General features: G+C 45.6%; 1 protein-coding gene across 1 annotated transcript in view; it reads right to left on the minus strand.

Moving 5' to 3' along the window:
• Positions 1-1540: 1540 nt before the first annotated feature.
• The window catches only part of Gnb1l (G protein subunit beta 1 like), a 70334-nt gene continuing 46543 nt past the window's right edge, over positions 1541-25331 (minus strand). The window contains exons 5-7 of the mRNA XM_048785163.1: positions 22593-22691; positions 17930-18145; positions 1541-3037 (exon numbers count right to left, since the gene is read on the minus strand). Coding sequence (XP_048641120.1) covers positions 2786-3037; positions 17930-18145; positions 22593-22676 — 552 coding nt within the window. The 5' untranslated portion in view covers positions 22677-22691 and the 3' untranslated portion in view covers positions 1541-2785. The remainder of the gene's footprint in view (positions 3038-17929; positions 18146-22592; positions 22692-25331) is intronic.

Consider the following 25331-nt stretch of genomic DNA (forward strand, 5'->3'; position numbering starts at 1 on the left):
CCTCAGAGAGCAGAAGGGCTCACACCTGTCAGCAGATGTGTACTGACTGCCACTTCCAGGTGTGATGGGGAAAGGAAATAGGTGGCCTGCCCAAGTCCTGTTGTGTAGTCTATCTATATGAGATGGATGACTACCACTAGCCTCTTGACTTCTCAGGAAGGCCTTACTGACTGATCCAGGGAATAGCAGCACCTCTAAGGAAAATAGGCTATTTTTATTGTGATAAATTGGTAACTGGAGAAAATCCACTCTGTGGCATTGGACAGGAGGATATCTGGGCACCAGAACATTACACACATGGCTCAAGTCCATGACCAGACATAAGAACCTGAAGGTATCTCTCCTGCCTAGCAGACTGGGCTTCCACTTTTCAGGCTGTTTCCTTTAAACAGATCAGTCAAATACTTGCCTATAAATTTAAAGCAACTCACGTACTCTTGTCCTATATATACTACTAGTTGTGCTCTTTTTGCCTGACTCTCCATTCCTGTTTTGTATGATCTGGGGATGAAGGACTGTCCTCTTGACTCATTGTACTTTCCTTACCCAGGAGGATCTGAAAGTAATAATTCAGGGTGTGTGTGTGTGTGTGTGTGTGTGTGTGTGTGCGCGCGCGCGTGCACGCGGGGAATCAAACCTAGGACTTTGTACATGCTAGGCAAGCGATCTACCTTTGAGCTACATCCTCAGCCTGAACTTGTTTCCTATCATGGTGAATACTGAATTTGAACCTTACATCAGAAGTACCCAGGGGCTGTGGCTGTGGCTCAGTTTTAGAGCGCTTGCCTAGCATGCGTGAGGCACTGGGTTCGATTCTCAGCACCACATAAAAATAAAATAAAGGTTATTGTGTTTACCTACAACTAAAAACAAATATTAAAAAAAAAAAAAGAAGTACCAGGGGCTATCCTGGGCTGGGTTTCCTCTAGGCATGCTAGGGCAAGGGGAAGGGAGGGACCCAAAATTAGGTTCCCAGTGCCAGAGCAATGGTCATCAGGTAGGACATAAACTGGACAAACATCAGTCAAGACTCTTGGACTCCAGTGCTCTCATAGAGTTGGTTTCACTGCTATTCCAGGAAGCTCAGCTGAGCAAGCAGAAATCCTGGGCCACCAGCTTTCCACACCACCAGCTATAGTGCTTTGGAGGACATGAATCTGCTTGAAGGGTGGAACACAGCCTACCTTATCCAGCCATACAAAGCTCATGGCTGGTATGCAGGAATAGGACCATATGAAGCATACAAGGTTGAGGGCCTATTCGCTGCCTTTGTCCCCGCACATCAAGATTTAGCCACAAGGCCACTTGATGACAAAATGTTGTAATTTTAGGAAACATTGAAAATGATTATGCCAACATATGAAATTAGAATCTTTTATTGTCAAACACTATGGTTTGTATACATAATTTTTTTACTTCAAATATTTGTTGATTATAGCAATTTTCTGTCATGAAATGATTTTCTAAAAATATAAAAATAAAAATATATGAAATGTTAAAAAAAAAAAAAAAGATTTAGCCACAAGGGCTAGGGCTGTAGCTCAGTGGTAGGGCACTTGCCCATCACATGTGAGGCCCTGGGTTCGATCCTCAGCACCACTAAAGATAAATAAATAAAATAAAGTCAGTCAGTCTGTCTGTCTGTCTGTCTATCTATCTATCTATAGTTTCAGCCATAAGACATGATCAGCTAACTGCTCAACACTGCATAGTTCTGACCCAGGCTCCTAGTCAGCAGCCTATTTTACCCTGCTTGTGCCCTTAAGCAGGGGATGTGGGGGTGTGGCTCCATGGTAGGGCACTTGCCTAGCATGCATGAGACAAAAAAAAAAAAAAAAGCAAGAGCCAGGGACCAGATGCCAGGTATGTGTCTCCGCCAATACCACCTTTTTACCATCTTTTGTCTCCAGGTGAGATATTGGCAGTCCATGAGCAGCAGCTCTCCTTAGACATTTTGTAAGAGAACATTTCTGCATTTAGCAGATTTCCCATTGACTCACAGCATTCTTATCCTTTGTCTGGAACACATGCCTCATGGCTGTTGGCCCTAGTCCCCCCTCCCCCCAACAGCTGGGGAGTGAACTTAGGATTCTATCACTGAGCTATATCCTCAGCCCCAGCTCTATTCTATTTCTGTGATTACTGTGATAATGCCAAAGACAATGGGGACATAAATGGGGGTAGGGTGGGGTGGTAGAGGCCCCACCCATGGGGCTTAGTGCCTGGACCAGAGGTTCTCAAGAATGTTGGTACTGTATACCCAGGGACCTCAGGGTCAAAATGAGGCAGGGCAGATGCTGCCTCAGGGGCTTTTGGAGGCCTGGGAGTAGTGCAGGTAAGGCTGCAGAAGGGTGACCATTTTGTGAGGCCTGACCCCCTCTCCTGCTGTTCACCTCATCCTTCCAAGGCCATTCTTTCTAGAGTACCCACAGAAGATGAGGATGACAAGAATGGGCCATTAGGCACTGTGTTCATGGCTTTGTTTCAGTGAGGACAAAGCTGTTGGACAGAGCTATTTGCCATTTGGCATCAGCAAGAACCATGCCTATCATCAGGCCACAGGTGCCAGGTATTTGGGAGGTCACCAGAGATATCGTCATATGGACAATGTGGTTCATGAAAGAAATAGCAAGCCTCATAAAGACAGTAAGAACTCCATGCTCTTTGGACCATAGCTGATGATCCTCAAAGGCCTTTGAGCATCAGTTTTCACATGACTGGGTCAAGGCTGGAGTGAGAGGCCCACCTTCAGTCTTTTGAGTATTTCAAGAAGGGAGTGCCCAGATCATGTGCGTTGGTACAGTGACCAAATGCTGATGCGCTGGTCCTTGGATCCTGCAGCCAACAAGCCATCAGCAGCAAAGGCCACACAGTGGACAGAAGCACTGTGGAAGGCCAACACAGCCAGTGGTTTCATTGTTCTCCAGTGAAATATGCGGATGCGATGGTCCCAACCTGCAGTAGCCAGGATCTTTCGATCTGGCCGGATCATGACATCAGCAATCCCAGGATTGGTGAGTTCATGAGTGTGGCACACCTGTAACAGAGAGGGTGGAGGGGAGAAACGTTAGGCTGTTCCTAAACCTGTGTTAGACCTGACCATGAATATCCTGCTGTCCTATCCCATAACTGGAACCAGGAGATAGCCATGGGTTCCCTGATAGCTATGTGCTTCCTGTGGCTGAGCTCCTCCTCCTGTCTTCTTCCTCACAAATTCTTTGCTCTCTGCCAAACCCTTGGCCATGATGGGAGACTTCAGATATCCCTCAGGTTAGCCTGAAACCCTGCAGAGTTGCTTCTTCTCTGGACCTGCTCTGACTCCCACGCTCATCAGCAAGGAGCCCTTGGGTCAGTAGACAGGGAATTTCCAGCCCTCAGCAGACAGTTCAACACAACTTTCCTAGGATCCCTCATAATGGGGAATATACTGTACCCTAAGTAAGAGGCAACATTTCTAACTTGACTGCACCCATGAAGTCAGTATTTTTCCCGGCCACTACCTCAAAGCACAAGGGGAATAAGGAACACAAATTTCATCTTCAGAAACACTAAGAGTTAAGTCAAACACTGAAACATGGAAGGGGTTGGAGAGCTGACAAGAGTAGGAACCAACAGGGTGCAGATAGGGTCCTGTGGTTTCAATATGCTCCCCACCCCCAAAATTCATGTGTTGGAAAAATTAATCCTCAATTCTTATGATGATGGTATTTGGAGGTGGAACTCTTGGGAGTAAATAGGATTAGATGAGGTCACGAGGATGGGGCGTTTGTGATGGTATTAGTGCTTTTATAAGAAAAAAAAAATTGAGCTAGCACACTTGCTCTGTCTCACCATGGGATGCCTTCTGCCATGGCATCATGAAGCAAGAAGGCCCTCACCCAATACTGGCACTATACTCTTGGATTTTCTAACTTCCAGAACTGTGGCTGCTATTATTTATAAATTATCTAGTCTCAGGTATTTTAGTATAGCAACAGAAAATGGAGCAAGACACAGAATGAAGGAGACAACACCGGGGGTGGCAAGAAAAGCTGTACAGTAGTGCTGCTCACTGGGCTGTGGGTGAAACCTAGTCTCTGGTTGGTTCTGAGAAATGGGCAGGAGGGCACTGGGCAAAACAAGGATTTACATAGGTTCTTTCTACCTGCATGAAGTTGTCAGAATATTGGTCTTCTCTAGAGGCCAAGTGCCCCCATGCTCAGTGCTGGGCAAATGGGACGCCTCCTGCTTAACCCCTCCCTGACACATGCCTCCAGAAGTGAGTAAGGAATCAAAGCTGCCTTCATAGTCACAATAGGCTGTGGTTTGAGTATATTTAAGTATGTGCTCACTAAAGGTTTCTGTGTTGCAAGTCTGGTCTTCAGTGTGGTGATGATGGTATGAAATCTTTAAGAGTTGGGGTCTAATGGAAGATCCTTAGCTCAGTTGGGGATGTGCCCTTGTAAGGAATTTTGGAACCCCAGACTCTGGCTTCCTGCCTGCTGATGTAATCTATTCCTTTACACATGGTCCCATCCTGATATGATACCATCCACCACTGGGCCCTGCTGAGGACAAACCTTTGGGTCAACCAACCAAACTTGGACTTTGAACCTCCAGAACTTTAATTTAAATAAGTGTCTTTATAAAGTTGGCCTGCTTCAGGTATTTGGTCGTAACGAATGAAAAACTATTACACAGGGCTGGGGATGTGGCTCAAGCGGTAGTGCGCTCGCCTGGCATGCGTGCGGCCCGGGTTCGATCCTCAGCACCACATACAAACAAAGATGTTGTGTCCGCCAAAAACTAAATAAATAAATAAATTCTCTCTCTCTCTTAAAAAAAAAAGAAAAAAAGAAAAACTATTACACAGCATTCTTGGTTATGTAGAACTGTACCATGCATTGCAAAGTATCTGGCATCTCTGTTCCCACACTTAATGACAAAGGCACTTTGCCAACACTGTGACACCTAATGATAGCGATTTTTCTCCACTAATTGATTCTCTGTGTGTGGCCTGGCCATGGGTACCAAGAAGTCTTTGTATCAGACTTTTCTTCTTCTTCTTCTTTATTTTATTTTTATGTGGTGCTGAGGATGGAACCCAGTGCCTCATGCACACTACCACTTGAGCCACATCCCCAGCCCTTTAGCCTTTTTTTCTTAAGAGCCTCCTAATAGGGCCATATTATCTTCAGTTGGAAATCACCATTTCTACAAAGATAGCACAAAGAAAAAAGAGGAGAGAAACAGGAAAAACAAATGACAGGATTTATCAAAGGCTATGGAAAGGGTCACAAAGCAATTTAGCCATAAATTAACAAAATAAAACTTCATGAATTAAATTACCTCTACAAATTACTTCTATAAAACAAGCAAAATACAGAGGAGATTAGAAATGGCAGAGATCAAAAAATAAATGGAAGAAAAAACTCAAAGAAATGAAAGGGAAGCAGAAACAGGAGTAGACCCTGAAAAAAGACAGGAAGAACATGGAGGGCAGGAAGGATAAAAAATAAGAAAAATTAGGAAAATAAAAAGTTCAAATGAATAGGAGAGAATACAGGAGGGTAATGAGAGATGGGATATTGGGACTCACTGATTTAGAAAAGCAATATTAATTTCTTGAAATTGAAGTATTACAATTTAAGTCCAAAGAAAGATTATGTAGCAATCAACATTAAGATATGCTCTAGTTGGGGCTGGGGATATGGCTCAAGTGGTAGCATGCTCGCCTGGCATGCGTGCGGCCCGGGTTCAATCCTCAGCACCACATACAAACAACGATGTTGTATCCGCCAAAAACTGAAAAATAAATTAAAAAAAAATTTAAAAAAAGATATGCTCTAGCCAGGTGTGGTGGTACACGTCTTAATCCCAGTGGCTCAGGAGGCTGAAGCAGGAGGATCACAAGTTCAAAGCTAGTCTCAGCAACTTAGAAAGGCACTAAGCCACTCAGCGAGACCTTGTCTCTAAATAAAATATAAAGAAGGGCTGGGGATGTGGCTCAGTGGTAAAGTACCTCTAGGTTCAATCCCTGGTACCAAAAAAAGAAAAAGAAAAGAAAGAAAGAAAAGATATGTTCTAGTAAAATACTAGATCTAATAGCTACTAAAGTCTTTTTGGTAGTCAGGTAAAAAGATTATGAAGATAAAGTGTAGGCTGTCCTCAGAATGTTCTATGGCTATATCTGTGCCAATAGACAGTGGAGTGATGCTCACAGGGGGAGAAAGGAAGTGTGGTCCAAAAATTTTACATCCAGCCAAACTGTCACTCAACTCTTAAAAACAATAGATACACATTTTTGAACATGTAAGAACTCAAAAGAATATTGCTCCCATAAGCTCTTCTGGAAGAACAAGAAGATTAACTTCACTCTTATAAAAGATAACTGGAGGACTACAGCAAATGGTCTGGCAGACAGTGATAAGTCTGCTTACCTGCAGGATTAAGTTTAAAACATGGGGATTATGGTTATAGAACTGGTTATGTAATAAACAGAAATATGGAAGGAGGTAATGAGAGGATGTGGGTTAAGTTCACTTGATTTGCTCATTGTTTGTCATATGCAGTCAAAGACATAATAGTCAACCTCCCACTTGAGAGATTATCTGACATTCCACCATAAATAATGAAAAAAATTAGCATTATTTCCTTCTTTTCCACCTGACATGAACCACCTTATTTTCCTAGTATTCGCTCTATATATTTACATAAGATAATAAAAATTCAAATATACTCAACAGTTTTATGGTCAGATTCCAAAGGTAAATGCAGATCTCCGCTATATATGAGACTCCAAAGGAGTGACTGGCAGATATACAGGGAAAATGAAAACAAGAAAAATAGGGAGCCCATTTAGTAATAGAAAAAATTTAAATTTAGAGCCAAAGCACTAAGATCATCTATGACACTTAAACAATGATAAAAAGTACGATTCACAATGAAGAACTATGACTGGCAAATAAATAGGCTTATCCTTCATAAAGCAAGGACACAGAAAAGTGGTTATGATACAGTAACTGATACCAGACTAGTCATCTCACTGTAAACAACCATGAAAGTGAATAAAACACACATGGTAACTGTTTACAGACAGACAACAGGCAGAGGAGGTCAGCTGATGAGCAAGCCTCAGTGTTCTTTGCCAAGGGACAATGTTCTGACCACAAATTCCAGGTTGAACACAGCAGTCATGTTAAGCTAGGTGGCAGAGATCAGAATTTGGGAAAGCTAGAGGGCTGAAATCTGAGGGAATGAGGTAGCAAAATGGGAGCTGGGTGTTTTGAGGGTGCTGTGGACTGTGGGGGTTCCGTACAAGTCCTTGAGTCCTTGTTCAAGGACCGGGCAATGCATGGTTCAATGCATACTATGTGGAACTTAACAGAGTGTGGCGGCTACAGGATTAAATGGGATTGGGACCAGCTGAGATGCCAGAATGTCCTCACTTCAGGAATAAGGATCCCACCTAGACATACTGTAACAATGCTAGAAACAAAGCCCTGTCTGAAGGAGAGGTAGATTTGGGAGTTGAGTTCTATTACACTAAAGGAACTTGGGAATAACTTTTCCATAAACCTGCCCTAATAAAGCACAAAACCAAGCATACACAAGTTCAAGGTGAGCAACAATAACTGAAGAGCCTACTAGAAAAAAAGGTAAATATTCTTGAGAGCAAAAAACAGACTTTGGAGTCTCTATAATGTATTATTTATATCAGGCACACAAATAAAAAATTACTAGACATGCAAAGAAATAGGAAATAAGACCCACAGTCAAGATGGCTGGGGAGAACCAACCAGTTAACAGAAACTGATCCCCAAATTGTACAGATAGTGAACATAATAAAGACTAGAAAGAAGCTATTTAAATTTTTTTTAGTTAAGGAAATTGCATTCAAATAATTACAAAAATTATCTGTGTGAGTTAGCAGATAGGAACTATTAGTAGAAGAATAGAAATTATATTAAAAAAGAGAAATAAAGAATTGAACATCTCAATAACTCAAATAAAATATTCATAGAACAAACAGCAGATTGGGAATTATTAGGAAATTATTTTCTATAAAGTTAGTGAACTACACAGCAGATCAATAGACATTATCCAATCTGAAGAAGAGAAAAGATAAAAGGAAACGAACAGACCTCGGGGACCAATGAGACAATGTCAAACTGTCTAATTTATTGAAGTCCCAGGAAGTTGAAAAAAAAGGAAAGGGTGGGAGAAAAAATATTTAAAGAAATAATGGCCAGTAATTTACCAATTTTAGAGAAAAACATCAATTTATAGGTCAAAAGCTCAGCAAAATAGTATCAGGATAAGAAAAAAACCTACACAAAAGTAAATGATAAGTCAAATTACTGAAAATCAATGATAAAAAAGAAAATCTTGGGCACAGCCAAGAAATATCAGACACATTGTATACTTGGCAATGAAAAGAAGATATCAGCATTTCTTATTAGAAACAGTGAACCAGAGATGGGCATGGTAGTACATGCCTGTAATCCTAGTGACTCAGGAGGCTGAGGCAGGAGGATTACCAAGTTTGAGGCCAGCCTCAGCAATTTAGCAAGACCTTGTATAAAATAAAAAATTAACAAAAGGGCCCAGTGGTAGGTGGTCCAGAGTTCAATACCCAGACCCAGTACTGCAATAACAAAACAAAACAAAAAACTAGGGAAATTTTTTTGCCAGCAGAACTACACTACATTTCTTGGCTGTTCTTCCAGTTAAAGGAATTTAATTTTATAGGAGGAGCACTACAAAATAAGTGAGTAAATATATTTTAAAATTTCTTGTTTTCTTAAACTACAGATGACTTAAAACTAATATTGTGAAGTGGACTTTCTGATATGTGCTGCAGTCAAATATATAGCAATAGCAGCAGTAAGGACTGGGGAGTGGATATATGGAATGGTACTAATATATGATTATTACATTTGTGAGGTGAGATGTGGACAACACTGTCTACACAGACTTTGATAAGGATGAATATTTTTAACTCATGGGTAATCACACAGGAAAAAAAATACAAGAGATATAGCTAAGATGCCAAGACAGAAAATGAAGCTAAATACTACAAATAAAATGTAGTCATATGCCACCTGATGATCTTTTGGCCAATGATGGACTGACCAACATATTATGAAGACACATGCCATGGAGACTAGGTTATACAGGTACAGGTAGGCTGTACCATCTAGGTTTGTCAAAGCATACCCTACAATGTTCAAACAATGATGAAAATGTTCAACAATGTATTTCTCAGAATGTAGCCCATGATGCACAACTCTATTTGATTAACATTAAAAAAGGCAGGAAAAGCACACAAGAAGGATCAAAAACAGAAGAAGTAGAAAACAAATATAAAAGATGGACTTACTTCCAGATGTTTCAATAGCTATATTAAATGCAAATACATTGAATGCTCCTATTAGAAGGCATAGATTGTCAGAAACAATCAAAATGCAAGAATTAACAAGTACATACTGTCTACAAAAGATTTTTTTTTAAATATGGAGAGATCAGTTGGGTGTGGTGGCGCAGGCCTGTAAGCCCACTGGCTTGGGAGGCTGAGATAGGAGGTTCATGAGTTCAAAGCCAGCTTCAGCAAAAGTGAAGAACTAAGCAACTCAGTGAGACTCTGTCTCTAATTTTAACCCTCAAAATAGGGCTGGGGAGGGGCTCAGTGGTTGAGTGCCCCTGAGTTCAATCCCCAGTACCCCACCCTACCCCCAAAAAAGAAGAGATCAAGTTGGGCATGATGATGCATGCCTGTAATCTCAGTGACTGAGGCACAAGGATTGCAAGTTTAAGGCCAGCCTCAGAAACTTAGGGAGACTATTTCAAATTAAAAAATAAAAAGGGCTGGGGATGTAGTGATAAAGCACCCCTTGGTTCAATCCCCAGTACCAAAACAAATAAATAAAATATGAAGAGATCAAAATAGGTTGAAAATAGAAGCATGGAAAAAGTTGCAAGGAAAAAACCTAAGAAAACTGATGTTAAGGTGACTTTAAGACATAGAATATCATAAGCAATAAAGAAGGACATTTTAGGCCTAGTGATATAGCTCAGAATAGATCGCTTACCTAGCATATATGAAGGCCTGGGTTCAATCCTCAGCAACATGCATACACACAAAAGGACATTTCATAATGAACAAAGGGTCAAGGGAAGAGGTAATAATCTGAAGTGCTTATATCCCTAACAAAAGCTTTAATGATCATGAAGCAAAACTAGCAGAACTGAAGGGAGAAAAAGGCATGTTCGTTATCACAATCAGAGATTTTAAGACCTCTCCTTCAGGAATTGGTAGAAAAATAGACAAAAAAAAAAAAAAAAAATTTGAAAAAATCGGTAAGGATGTTGAAGACTTGAACTACAGACTGCCTGGAGTGACCTAACCCATGCTGACAGAAGACTCCACCCAACAACTGCAGAACATCCGTCCTTTCTAAAAACATGTGGTCTACTCCCCAAGACACACCATGTGCTGGACCAAAAAACAGCTTCCATAAATTTCTAAACATTGAAATTGTACAGGATACATTCACTGACAACAGAATTAAACTAGATTAAAAATATCTATAAAATCAACAAATATTTGGAAATTAACTAATATACTTCTAAGGAACCTATGGATCAAAGAAGAAATCTCAAGGGAAAAAGAGAAAATACTTGGAACTAGATTAAAACAAAGATACAATATGTCAAAATCTGTGGGACAGGCCGATAGTGGAAGGTTACTGGGCTGGGAGATGACTTTTCAACAGCCTAGCAGAAGCAGAATGCTGAAATATGGGCCCAATGGCCAACTTTCCAGAGCATCATCTCTGGGCACCATCCATACCCAAGCGCACAAACCCAGAGGCCACCAGCACTGGCTACCAACAAGCCCCAACAAAGGATGGCTTTCTTGGCTTATGGGGAGGAGGGTCTGAAATGGAAGAATGTCCTGGGCAACTTCACAGTTCAAAAGGCAGTCACTCAGCTCAGTAAGGCACATCTGTATCTGAAGGGCCAGGAAGAATAAAGGGAAAAGGATCAAAAACTCCAAAATTGATAAAGGGAAGTGGTAACCAAAAGAAACTCAGCCTGAGCCATACTAATTAGTACATACAAATAGGCTTTTGGGCAAAAGTCCTTTCTGGAAATAATGAGGGTGACTAAAAACAGGACCAATTAAACAGGAAGATTATCATTTTAAACTTGCGCGTTCCTAAGGTAGCTTCCAAATGCACAGAACAAAAATGGACAGGAACTCAGGGAAAAGTAACAAGATGGGCACAGCATGAGGTCTACCTTCAGGGTCCCTCCACCTTGCCCACAGCCAGGCCTTTGTGCCTGATCCAGTGTTTACATGTGCAGCTGTGTGTCTAACAGCACAAGGAACTTTCTTTTTAAGCACATATGGAATACTTATGCAAACTGGACGGGCCCTTCGAATTTCAAAGAACTGATATCATTCAGACCTTGTTCTCTGACCACAATGTAATTAAGTTAGAATTTGAAAACTAAAAGATAACTGGAGTTGGGGGGAGAATCAAACAAAACATTTGGAACGTAAAAACCCTCTAATCAGCTCAGCAGCCAGAAAACAAATAAAAACAGGTTTGTCTACAAGTGAGGGATGATGAAGATGATGACATCTCATGATATAGGATGCAGCTAGAGGGTCATCCAGTGGGAATACATAGGTAAACGAAGACTGTGAACTGACGAGTTACATACCCAATTTAATTTAGAGTGACAGGGCAAACCCAGAGAATACAGAAAAAAGAAAGAGACAAATAAAAACAGAAATAATGAATAAAAAAAAAATGCAGACTTTCAAGATCAACAAAGATTGTAATGTCAGTGACTCAGGAGGCTGAGGCAGGAGGATTCCAAGTTTGAGGCCAGCCTCAGAAACTTAAAAATATCAAGCAACCCTGAGTTTAATCCTGTGTGTGTGTGTGTGTGTGTGAGAGAGAGAGAGAGAGAGAGACAGAGACAGACAGAGAGAGACAGAGACAGACAGGGAGAGAGATGATTAATCAAAAATAAAAAGGCACAGTACTGTGAATATGGCAAAAATGTACATATTCATTACAAACAACTATAAAATGGTCATTAGGAAAATACCTTGAAGATTTTTAGTCCTATAGACACATACCTAGAAAAATGCAAACTTCCCTTAAAATCAGAAAGCCAAAATAAATCTACAAAAATTGAACCATTTTGGCTGAGGATATAGATCAGTTGGTAGAGTGCTTGCCTCCCATTCACAAGACCCTGGGTTCGACTCCTAGCACTACAAAAGAAAGAAAGAAAGAAAGAAAAATTGAACCATCTCTACAGAGAAAATACCTGCCATAGTGGTAATCAGAACCAGATTGACCATGGCCATTCAAGCAGATTTCAGTCTGGGGTATAGCTCAGAGGTAGAGCACTTGCCAACCACAAATGAAGCCCTGGGTTCCACCCCCAGCACTGCAAACAAAATAAAACAACAATGAAGCATATTCTTCCTGCCCAGAGCTATTCATCAATCAGACTAAAGAGGAGTTGCTTGCCTCCCAAATTTTAGGGCTTCTTGTCCTTCTATACCATTCACAGCATTAGGTGAGGGAAAGAGAGCAGGTACTGGCCAATCCAAGGCCCTGAACATCTCCAGCTGAGCACAGCAGAGTGAGAAGACAACACGCTAAATATTAGGTTATTTTAGGACTTCTTATTATGTTGCATAGAATAGAATGGTCTCAAATTCCTGGGTTCAGTAGGCTAGTCTCAAATTCCTAGGTTCAAGAAATCTTCTTGCCTCAGCTTCCTGAGAAGCTGGGACTACAAATGTGTTCCACCACACTTGACTTTATTTGGTTGCTATTAAAAAACAAACAAACAAAAGTTTTGAACAACAAAACTCACTAAATTACAATTCTGGGAAAAAAGCCCTATCAGTCTTAGAGATGTAGTAAACACATTGGGTAAAATCCAGCACCTATTCATGATTCAGATTCTTCCCCCACAAGAAGGAATCTCACCTGATGAAAAACTCTCAATAACTTGCTGCAAACACAGCCTCCTTGTTAATCCAGCCTAGTCTGGTATGTCATTGCCCACACATGAGGCAAGTTCTGGGTTCTACATACAACCAGCACCTCAACTGCTTATCCTCCAATCGCCTTGTCACTTGTTCTGTTATCTCATGGCCAAGGACCCTATCAGCCCAACCTCCTCTCTTTCAGTCATTTCTCCAGTGCCTGAGTCCATCTATTCATGGATCTGCCAGTGTCCACCACCCCTCATGGGCTCACCCTTCTCTGGCTGTCTATCTCAGCCAGCATTATCCCTGTGTCCAGGACACTTCACTTGCCTTCTGTTGATCTCATCATTAGGAAAATACCTTGAAGATTTTTAATCCTATAGAAAAATTCCTATAGACAAAGTCCTATAGATAGAACTCTAGCTTTAGGGAACCTGTGTGCTTCCTGCTTATGCTTGCATACAAGCGACTGAACAGGTTTTCAACTCTATAACCATAAGCCCAGATGGGTCCTCAGTGTGCAAAGTGCCCAGCTGCTGGGCTGTACCCTCCCCTCTACACGGCCCCTTTATCCCCACTTGGCTCTACATACAAGCTGCCTTCAGGAGCATTACCATGACCCAGCTGATGGCCCATGCTGGACAGGACCATGAGGCAGTGTAGGTGTTTGTGGGATGTACTTGCCTATGTCTGCAGACACAGAAGTCCTTTCCTTGACTTCCAAGGACCAGAACACTGTTGGCCCAGGGAACACTGGAAGCTAGGAACCAGGACAAAAGACTGACCTGATATCATCTTGTTCTTTTCTCTCCTGTGAACTCTCCCCTGGTAGAGAGAGGATCTCTGGATAACAAGCAGTGAGCCTGGCTAGGAACACTTACTCAGGGACTCAAGGTCACTTCCTTGCTATTCCCTCTTTCTACAAATTTCCCAACTGTGTGAAGTTTTTCTGGGAGAAAAGTGCTGCTTTTAAATATGTCCCCTGTTGCTCCAGGTCAAGCAGAAGGGTTCAACAGAGCCCTGGACTGTGGTCTTTACAGGCAGGGCAGTGGGCAGCCTAACACTAGCTTTCTCATGCTTCCATACCAATGATTTCACCTGTGAGGGGCTAAAATATCCAGCTTCTGCCAAGGGACTTGGCTGTACTGAGCAACTAGCTGAGCAGTCACCGTTCTCAGGGAGAGAAGTGACTCTACACCTACCATAGCCACTCCTAGAAATGGGTAATGACATCAAGGCAGAGAGCCTGGTAAGAGGACAGAGTTCCTGGTAGGCAATGAGGGAGACAAGAAGTCTGTGCAGAGACCTAAAGCGGAAAAAGGTCAGCACCTGTCCTGGGGGTTGTGTTCCCAAGGATGAAGAGGACCTGGCTCCAAGGGAATGCAAAAACACTGGCCAGAGGTCTGTGCCCTCATCCTTGTCTCCTGTTACAATAGGCACAGAAACTCTGGATGCACGGGTAGCTGGCCCTGGACCCTGCAGTCTCATTCCTGGCTGTCATAGGTAGCTCTGCTACTGCCATTTAAAGGGAAGCTCCTGGCAGAGCCAAGGAGAGGAAGGGGAGCAGCTACCACTGTGGTGCAGCCAGAATGTTCACTGAGTATAGTATGGAGACAGCACAGCCCAGGGCTGACTGGGGTTGAGAAGCCTGATTATTACTTAAAGACTTAAAAATACTAAAAATACTACTAGCTGTAAATCAGTCCCTGCTTCAAGGCTGTGGGCCCTGCCCCAAGTATGGGAGGAAGGAGCAGGGCCTGCATACCACCTGTTTTCGACGACAGCCAAGCCCTAACCTGATGGCTTATGGGAAAGCCACTTGGGTAAGGCAGGCTCACAGCTCTAGTGTCACCAAATGTCTCCAAGGCAAGCCCTGGGTATCATCCTGAGCAAGGAGTCTCTTGGTCACCACAGCAGCCCCTGACCAGGCCATGGCCTGGGGCAGGGCCTTCTAGAAAGGATCTCGGGCCACAAGTGGCTCTTATAGCACATGACCTCAGGTGCCAGGAATGCACAGCATGGCTGCCATCTGGTTCTGATTACCCGTGTTCTGAGGTTTCCTCATCCATGTCTGCTCCCAGCGCCGGCCTGGGAGAGATTGATTTGGGCTCATTAGAGGTTTTAACAGAAGGACATAAGAAAGGCACATCTGTGGCATGTAAGTCTTGGGCCAAGGCAAGCAGCCTTGTTATACAGCACCATGGCATAGGTGAGAATGCTTTTGGATGCTGAGGGCATGAATCACCTCACTTACTTCCAGGTTATCAAGGCAGCTCTCAGATGGCTTGCATCCTTAAAACACCCAAGAATGCTTCCTCCCCGGAAGTCTGGTGCTTACGGAAACTAAAATTTTCAGGGTCTATGGGACCTGCACTGGACATGCCATCAGGTAAAGCATGGAATATCTGCCTTTACCCTCTCCATGGGGCTATTCCCTCCCCTCCCAGGACCTCTTTCAGCAGCAGGAGCAGTTGGTGCTCAGTGGGGGCGGGGGGGTTGGGGAACTCTCCTCTTCCTTTGATGTGGGAGGCTGAGCCAGACCTGCCCAGGGCCTACCATCACCCCAATCACTTTAATTCCTGGTTTCCCTTCTGCTTTAACTTTTCAATTCATTAATTCCTGCTTCCCCCTTCTGCTTTAACTTTTCAATTCATTAGTAGAGTAAAAGTTCATCTCTGGACTGGAACGTACCCCATAAATTTAAATCTTAAGTTCGAGCAGCTGTTTCCCAAACATGCCAAGACAGACCAAGCAGATCTGGGCCAGAACAACCCCTTCACAGAGTACCGGGTACAGGGAAGCCTAGGTGGGGAGCCACAGAGATCTTGGAGAAGCTGCCTGGTCTTCAGCTCTTTACAAAGTCAGGCTGATGAGGGTTAAATCACCGGGGGATGAACACCGGAACCCATAAGGGGTGGCACTGATGAGTCTCCCCATCAGGTTTGAGGAAAAGGAGGGAAAGGTATGAGGAGACCTTCCCTGCCCCCATGCCTACCTGGTAGCAGCTCAGAACATGCAGATCCAGCACCCAGAGTGGCTCAGCCTTCAAATTTGTACAAATGACCTTTAGCATTATGGCTTTCACACCTGATCACAACCCAGGTCCATGATTCTGAGACCTTGGAGATACTTCTTTCTGGGTGAGGCATGAGAAGCTCTGCCCTCACAGCAGTGCCTCTGAGGGCCTCTCTGGGACACTGATGGACTAACAGAGGGACAAATAGAATAGCTTACTCTGGGGAGTTCACTGTGCACCTGTCACAGGCTGGTCCCCCAGAAAAAAGGTGGTACCCAGGGGGTATGAACCTATACTCTGAGTATGACATGTGCCTGCCTTACCTATAGGCCCCATACTGCCATCTCTCACACTTCTGTACTGGGGTCTAATTGGGCATGATCCTGCAGGGCTGGGCACAACCTTATGGGTGCTTCTGCTAGCCCCTCACTCTGGCTCCAAACTCCATTCTTCCAATGGGGCAGTCCAAGGTCTTCCCCTGCTTGACTTTAGTACCTGTCCTTAGGCTGCTACTATCTTGTCCTTTTAGCTTTGTTCCATGTCAGTCTCCTTATACAATACTCTTTCCCCACCCAATGACCTCTGCCCTTGCTATCCTTACTTGGTCCCTTTTCCATAAGTCTTTATGATGATGCCCCTAGTTGCATTCCAGGTTTGGTGGTACCATGGGGGCCTGAATGCTGTTCAGCACCATCTGCACCCCTACTTTTACTCAGGGTCCACCCCTGGTCTATGTGCCTCAGTTCTGTGCCAGTGTCTGTCTACTCAGGGATGAGTCCGATGGGCCAAAGGTGAGCTCCTTCCCCCTGGCAACAGGGTCTAGGCTGGGAAATGCTGAGGTTGTTGAGATAGGCCTCCCTGTCTTAGGAAGGGTCTTGGCAATGTCCTCTTTGTACACTCCTGTAGTGTGTGGGAAGCCTGGAATACCACACACCACAGATGAGGGCAGGCATGGATCCTGTCTTTGGTGTTGTGGGTCCAAAAGCCCCAATGGGGCTGAGAGCTGGGCCTGCTGTGGCTTCTGCTATCAGTCACCCTGAGGGACAACACAACTCCCACCTGGCACCCCTCCACATCAGACCTTTTTCACAGGGCTGTTTCCAAAGTTTCCACTTGTTGGTGGAGGCCAAGTTTGTCTTCTGAGGCTCCTGGTGAATGGAGTTCTTTGCCCACCCCCAGAACCAGTATGTACCCAGGCCAACGCAGGGCCTGTGGCCTGTGGCTCCTCAGAAGACCTGCACCAGAGAAAGGTCTGAGCATGTCTCATATACCCCCACCTTAACCCAAACTCTCCCATCCCAAATGGGGGAAAGCACACAAGCCAGGCCACCCTGTGCTGGGCACTGTGGCCATTGGTCCAAGCTTGGACAACAGGCAATCCTCAAGCCACACCAACTGGAACAGCCTATGAGACATCATGAGGAGATTTCCAGCAACCCCCACTCAGATCTGAGGCCTCATAGCCTGTTTCCTGCTACCCATGAGCAACAACCTCCCTAGAGTTAGGTTATAGACCACCATTGGGGCCATGGTTCTGTGGAGCATTCCAGAGTTTGGTTTTTGATTTTTTTTTTTTTTTTGATTAATCAGTTCCTTACTGACAAAATTCCTCTGAGTTTTCACAAAGGGGTTGGTTCTGCCTGGACTCTACGTGCCTTTCTGTAGATGGACAAGACGTGACGGCTGTTAACTTGAGATCTAGGAGAAACCCAAACCATGTGAACGGCTGGCCCACGCCCACACCCCTTTCCCCTGTGCCAGCAGCGGACAGGCCCTCCTGCACTACCTCCAAGTGATTAATTAGCTAGGGATCTGCAGCAGCTCCTCTTCATGCCTAAATATTGTTTCAGCCTATCAGACTGTTAGTGCAGAGCAGGATAAATGAGGTCCAGGGCCGGCACACTGACCTGTAGGGCCTGCTGCCCATCCAGGCTCCAGACAGCCAGCGCCTTCCCTGCAGAGCCTGAGATGCCTCTGGTCTTCTGGGAGTCGAAGTCAAGGCCCATGACTGGCTCCCCATGGCAGGCAATGCGGCTGCACACCTTCCGCTCTGAGATGTCCCACAGGGCCACTGATCCGTCCTCATAGCCGACCAGAAGGAGAGGGCGGGGGTCAGTGTTAGCCTGCAGGGAACAACAGAGTGGTCAGCTCCCTGAAGTCCCCTACCTTCAGTGAGTTACAGGAAGACAGGGCTCCAGAGACAGGTTACCTCTCATGCTGGGCCCAGAGGTGGGGTAGACCAGCCTGGGAGTAGTTTCCTATGCTCTCATGATACTCCTGAGGCTTTGCACTCCTTTGTGTTCTCCTGTATACCTTGTATACCTGAGTACCTTGGTGACTACTACAACCAATATGGGTCTTAGCAGGGCCATTGCTAAGCACCTGAGGGGCTGGAAGGCAAATCCCTGAGTATACCAGCTAAGCCCCTAAGGCCTCACAGGGCCATGCTGCTTCTTACCAGCTGCCAGCATTTCATCTTGCCCAAAGGGGCACATCTGGGCATTTGCCAATGCCTTGAGACTGATGGGGACCTATCTAACTGCCTCCACTTCTCAGGCCAGAGGATCAAGGACCCCCTTGCTAGGATTGGTCACCTGTCTATAACCACCAGCCACGAAGATTGCAAACTCCATCTCAATGAAAAACGAACTTTCTGTGCTTTGTCAACGTGGCTGCAGAAGCCCCCGCCCCTGGAAGTCTGGTGTGAGCAGGCTCTAGCAGTCCTTGCTATCATGATGAATGAGGATGAGGGTCAGAGGGCTCTGTGCCCTGGGCGGATGCCTCGTTTATTTAGCCTCTGAAACAACTACAGAAGAAGAGCACTGCAGGATTCCAAGTCACCCTGGGGGATGCAGCCATCAGTCCTAGCTAAAAGCAGTTAACCAAAAGAAAACTTGGATGGTTGGGCAAGGAGGCCTGGGTTACTGGAGTGGACACTACATCCTCAAACATTACAAAGACCATAGCTCTCATTAGTATCATAAGAGACAGGCACAGTGGAGCATGCTGTAGTCACAACTACTTCAGAGCTTTAGGTAGGAGGATAACTTGAGTCTAGGAGTTCAAGATCAGTGTAGGCAATAGAGCAAGACTATCTCAAAGGGAAAAAAAAAGCTGGGGGTGAGAAGCTAAGGCTGCGGATATGTTTTATGGGAACTGGAGAAGCTAAGCCTGGGTCCACTGGAGGGATGGCTGCAGGGCTATAGCAGGAACAGGAAGGGCAAAATCACCCCAGGCTTGTACGTAGATATGGCGAACCTGCCAAGGCCAAAGCTGGTCTAGAGGCAACCTCCATATGTCCCCAGAAATGGCTTGTATACAGACTGCATCCTGATGGTAATTCAAATTCACACACACACACACACACACACACACAAAACAAAAACAAACAAACAAACAAAAAACAGGAAGAAAGGAGGATTCTAGAAGGAGGTACTGGCAGCTCTGTGTCTTCCTGAGCAATTCCCTTTAGGCATCATCTAGATTCACGTCCTACTCCCCTGCCAAGCCTACCCTGTGCCCTTCAGCTCAATCCTGAGAGGCAGGTCTGCCTAGGGTCTCTGGATGCACAGATCCCCATGTGCTGGCCCTGTCTCCACCGGGCAGAGGCCCTAGAGGTGCTGCTGTGCTGTTCCTGTAGTTTCATCACAGGGAAGAGTTTCATACTGGTGCTTTTCAGATCACTTGCTTGGAAATGATTTGTGCAGACTCATGTCATTCCTCTCGCGGATATGGACATAGAGTGTGCCAAAGTAGAAACACTCTCTGTACTACAAGTCTGTGTAGGCCATCAAGCCTTTACCAGATGTGCTTCCCTGGGCCAACAGCTTTGTCTGTATCCAGGTCAGTGTCAGGACCAGGTGGGAGAAGCCTGGAGCTCTACACCCAACCAAGAACACACACCAGCCCCTGCTAACAGCTGAGGTAATGTATACTGCCCCAGAAGCCATTCTAAAGAACTTGCATAGGGTCACTTGGATCTACTCTCCTAGGGTAGTGCTTTATGGTGGCATCTACTCCCAATTTTAGAGCCTTAGCCAAGCCTCCCACTCTCCCTCCTTCACAGGATACTCTCCTTCTGTGTCTTATGAGCTGAAACTGGTCCAAGGGTTTATCTTTATCGCTGGCATTGGTTCTGGCCAGTCTCCGAGTGAAGGCTGTGGCCCCTGAGGGCTAAGCACAACTTAATTCAGAGGCTGGGTATGATAATCCACCTGTCATGGTTCCATGACAAATGAAGAACCAGCCTGGTCTGGAGGGAGTTGCCCTATAGTTTTGGTCCCTCCCAGCCACTACTACTAGTCCAGCACCTGGCCATCTAGCTCTCTGCTATGCCCCAGGTTTCTATAGCCTCTCAGTATCAGACACCATGGATCAGATAGGCTATCATGGTAGGGGAACCCCTGGTGGCCACACCCTTGGTGCTCCTGGGCCCCTTCAGGGATAAGAGGCTGTAGTCTTCTGATCTACTTATCTCTGGCTCCTCCCCTCATCCCCAACTAAGATCTGGAGCTAAGAATTCACTCTGTAGTCCTGTCCCTATGTGACCTAGGGATTATAGCAGGCCAGAGTCCCATGGGGAGCCCCTAACTCTCTGTTTCCCAACTCAGGTGGGTCCAGCTGGAGTGGGCCAGAGAGTAGGGAACTGGGAAGTCCTTGCTCTGAGGTTGGTGCCAATGATACTGCCTCTAGCCTGATTTGGATCCTGACCTTTTATGCAATAATAAACAATGTAGGTCAGTTGCTTTGAGAAACAAAATAATAGACCTCAATGTTTCAGGAAAAAAATATCCAGTCTAGTCACTCTGCCACACTAAGGTTAACAAGTTTATAACCCAGATCTTTAGGTTTCGGTAGAAAAAGAGGAACATTCCAAGTTACTTTTTTCAGCTGAATACTTAATGTTAGATCCATATCACCAGCAAAACCGTGATTTGTCCTTCTGTCAACTATATTAATTACCTTAACAAGTTTGTACATCCCTTTCTACACATTTTTCTGTTGGAATTTTTGGATGATTGTGCAATGACCCACATTTCTCAGGGAATGGAATAGAAGTACAGCTGCAGGTGACTTGCCCCCCAGGTCCTACGAGCATCATGGTCACTGCCTGTGGCATTTAGGGGTGTGTGTGTGGAGTGAGGGGGTGTTTATCCTTCCAGGAAAGTACCAATGAGCCTACAAAGGAACCCTGTGTGGACACATTAAGTGCAATGACCTAGGCTCTATTTAATACCTAGGGCATGGTTGCAAAAGTGACAGCATGAGGCCCTTTACTTCATCATTTCATGAGACTTATGAACCTCTCAGAAGCCCCCACCTCCTCAAATTCCCTAGGGGCTTCTCTCCAAGAGGCTCCAGCAGCAGAGGGAACACCCAGGATCAGCTTTTTGAAAATCTTGAATTCCAACTTTGACCTTCTCAGTCAAGAAACTGCAGATGGCACCAGATGCAAGATAGGCCAGCAATCTTTCTGCTCATGTGGGTGGACAGAAATACCTGGGACAGGGTCTCTGGGAGTGCCTACCCCAGTGGTTCCTGTGTGGTAATTAGATACTTCCAAACTACAGAGGCCCATCTCATCTAACACTTAGAAATTTCTGAGTTCAAAGAAGCAGCAGGCACAAGGCAGGAATTGCTTCTCCCTGACCATGGACAGGGTTGTTCTTAGCACCCAGGACTAGGAAGATGACCTGAGGTTTATCAATTGTTCCTGAGATAGGTGTTGCTCAGTAATCTGCCCACCATGGGTTCTGCAATGTCAAAGAAGTTTCTGGGGTTCTTTGCAAATGAACACATTAGAATGAACACATCTACTCTGCTACTGTAGATACCAGTGACCCCAGGAGGGGAAACACTGGGCCAGTGCTGACCTGGGCGGATCACTAGGAAAGAGGCTTCACCTCCAGAAGGGCTGCCTGGGGGAGGACCCATCCCAGGCCCCACTGAAAACTAGGGCCCCAGTTTCTGCTAACAACATCAGGAGAGGCCTCCTAACTCTAACTAGAAAATAAAACTGAGAAGAAATGGCTGTGGGTCAGAAATTCCCAGGGGGCTGCAGTCAAAGTGTTAAGAAGCCCACTCCTACCTCTAAGAGAAGCACAAGAATTAATTCCAAGCATAATGAGGGCCATGAGGGGTTGCCAAAGTTAGTCAGTATTTTCTCTTTTGGCTTCAGCAAAGCCTGGGACCAAGGTGCCAAGGAGAAGGGTTTGAATCCCCATTGGGAGGCAGCTGACACTTCTGTCCCCTCCTTACCATCATCAGCAGGAGGTTACCCTGAAGGGTGAGCCCAACTGGGCCTGCAGAGGATAAGCACCAAAGCCAGGGCTCTCTGAGAAATTTGCAGGAGCCCTTTGAAATTAGAATCAGCAGCAACTGGGAGTGTGGGGGTGTAAGGGTAGGAGCACAGGTCTGGCCAGGGACACTGGGGCTGTGGTAGCAGGTACACATGTTCTCTAAAGGGAATACTGTCCAATTGGTTTGACAACAAATCAAATCCTGAATGGGGCATGACTCACAGTCTGGCGGGTGTGGCAGCAGGGTGTGGCTGGTGAACATTTGCCTTACCTGCCACAGCCTCAGGCACATGGGCATGCCTGGCTTGGCATCTGCCTCCGGCTTCAGGGTGCACACTGACGTCTTGGATGGCATCTCCAGAATCTGAACCTGACAGTAAAAAAACAAGTTGATTTGGGCCTATGCCAAGTTGAGTTTGTGCTATACAAACAAGAGACTTTTAAGGCGATTAACCAAGGCTGCTGCGAGTTTCTGTCTGCCCCCCTCCCCACGGGGACCTGGAAGCTGAGTCTCCTAATTAGGCTGCACAGGCTCGTGGGCTTGGGTGCTGCCAGGGCTATTGTGAAACAAATGCTTGCATCATTCCTGAGTGACCAGCCCATCACCGACTGATGGCTGCCTCTGGCTCTCCTGATTCTGCCATCTAGGCAGAACAGACCTAACTCAGTTGGCCCTGACTTACCTTGGCCATTCTCCCTCCTGTTTGTCTTTCTTTCTTGGCATAGATTTTATACAAGAAACACTTAGAACCAACTCAGACACATCAAGTAGTACAATGACTTGCATAGGACCTGGGACCCACCAGCAGCCTACAAAACAAGCATGATGTGCAGTGCCTAGGGAAAGTCCATTTGGATCCTGGCTTTCTAGTCCCCCTGTACCAGCCTGCGCAGATGCCAGGCCCTCCTAAAACTGGGCTTGGAGACATACCTTGTGGCCAATATAGTCCAGTCTCATGTGCTGGCCTGTCAACCTGAGTGGACTGCCTATCTGACCAGACAGGATAGGCCCTACCCAACTCTCTCCCTAGAGGACAGCCAAAGCCACAATAATAAGACTTGGGCTCTGGAGCATCAATGGCCAGAATCAGGTCCCTAGTTGTCCTGTGTCCCTGCATATTTGAGCTTCGTCAGGGGGACAGGGCAGCACTCCTCTGAACTCAGAGGAGTAGGGGGTTCCCTCAAGACACAATGTAGCGCAGGGCTGGCCAAATGTTCCTCCTGCCTTGTGTTTGTTGTCAAGTAGTTCTTTAGCAAGTCAGGCCTACCTGTGCCTACCTGTGCCTTCTGCCATCACTCTGCAAATTAGGGGGTCTCTGCTGGCCCTGAACTTCCCTAGAGTGAGAGTGTATCTCTATCAATAAATTAGCAATCACACTGATATTCAGCCACCCTGGAAACAAAGGCCAGCCAACACAAGTATCTTCTGGTTTGCACATGAGGAATCTAAGGTCCAGAGAGGTTGGGGTGTCAACTGGACAGAACTTATACCTACTGATTCAGCCTCCCAGGCTGGGTTGGAGGGCAATGTCTGAAGGTTCAGTGCCCATGCAAGTGAGAGCTGTGCTGCTTTCACCAACCCATCCAGGACAAGGGGCCTGGGTCCCTAAGTCTGAATTCTAGTTCTACCATGAATGTGCTGGGGTGGGGCCATGTCCAGGGTAGTCTCTGGGCAGGGAAGAGTACTGAGCAGCCTGGGTCTTCGGCTAGAGTTCTGCCAATGCATTCACCAATGGCAGGCTGAGCTGTGGTGCTCTCTGGGCAGGGTGCTCTCATCAAGGTCCCCATAGTGGCTCAGCCTCAGCTTTTTTTTTTGCAGAATCAGCCAGTCACTGTGTGAGGAGCTATAGGTACAGGGTGTGGCTTGTAGAGAACAGCCAGTAGGCAAGGGCTAGAACTGCAACCCAAATATAGTGGGAAGGAGCAGCTGCCACAAAACTTGCATGTACCAGGTCGGGGGTGCTGAAGGAGGCAGAAATTTGCACAGCCCACATCCACATGTTGTTAAAGGAGGATCTGTTCCCATCTGCAGGCTCAAGAAGACCCCTCTGGTTGCAGTAAAGGGTAAGGGTAAGGGGACTCAAGTAGGCCAGAGGAAAGGTATGAGTCATGTAGCAAGTCTATCCTCTGTCAAGGGGAAAGGAGAAGGTGAAAATCAAGGCAGTCCTGAGAGCCTGAGCTGAAAACTGTGGGAGAGAGGATGGAGGAGTGGTGGTACCATAACTTGTGTGCAAGAGAGCAGAGAGCTCAGGGCCTGAGCACATAAAGCAGGCCTACATCTACCTGGTCTGGGTACCCCAGCCCAGGCCTCTATGAGGTTGGAGGAGGAGTTCCTGCCCTGTGTTCAGAGCCTCCTACAGAAACCAAGAACTTTCCATCTGGCACCCAACTGCAACTTTTGTTTTCAGAAGGAAAAATGTTGAGTTGGGGCAAGTGTGGCCACCCAGATGGCCAAGCAGGGCAGGAGCATGCTCCCCAGGAATTGTCTGGGCACAGGCCAGCAATACTTTTCAAGGGGCTAGTCCAGGCAGATTCCAGGTGGGAATGTGGAAAACAAACCATTTCTCCAGGATGTGCATGGTCCCCAGACCGTTGCTCCTGAAAAATACCACCTGCACTGGGAGAACCAGGAGCCAGAAAGCTGGTTAAAACCGTGCAGGGATATATAGCCTCCAGGGAGAAAGATGGCAGGCTGACTTTGTGCTGGCCAGTGGCTTAGGGGTGGCTGAGACGGACACAGAGGATGGCCAACAGTACCACTCTGAAAAAGAGCTCTCACACACATCAGGATGGCATTATGTGAGTGTGTGGCTCAGAAGGAGCTGGCACTGTTTCCACTGTCCAGGGGGAAGCATGCCCCTCCTTCTCACATTAATAAAACTTTTAACAGGTTTTTGGCAAATTGGCAAGAAAAGTGTATGTAGCTCCTAATTGGTAATTTAAATGCAATCATGAACAAATAAATGCCTGTTGCTATCTCATTATTTATGAACTGGATCTACTTGAAGAC

Source organism: Marmota marmota, unplaced genomic scaffold (genome assembly GCF_001458135.2).
Source record: "Marmota marmota marmota unplaced genomic scaffold, marMar, whole genome shotgun sequence".
Classification (NCBI taxonomy): Eukaryota; Metazoa; Chordata; class Mammalia; order Rodentia; family Sciuridae; genus Marmota; species Marmota marmota.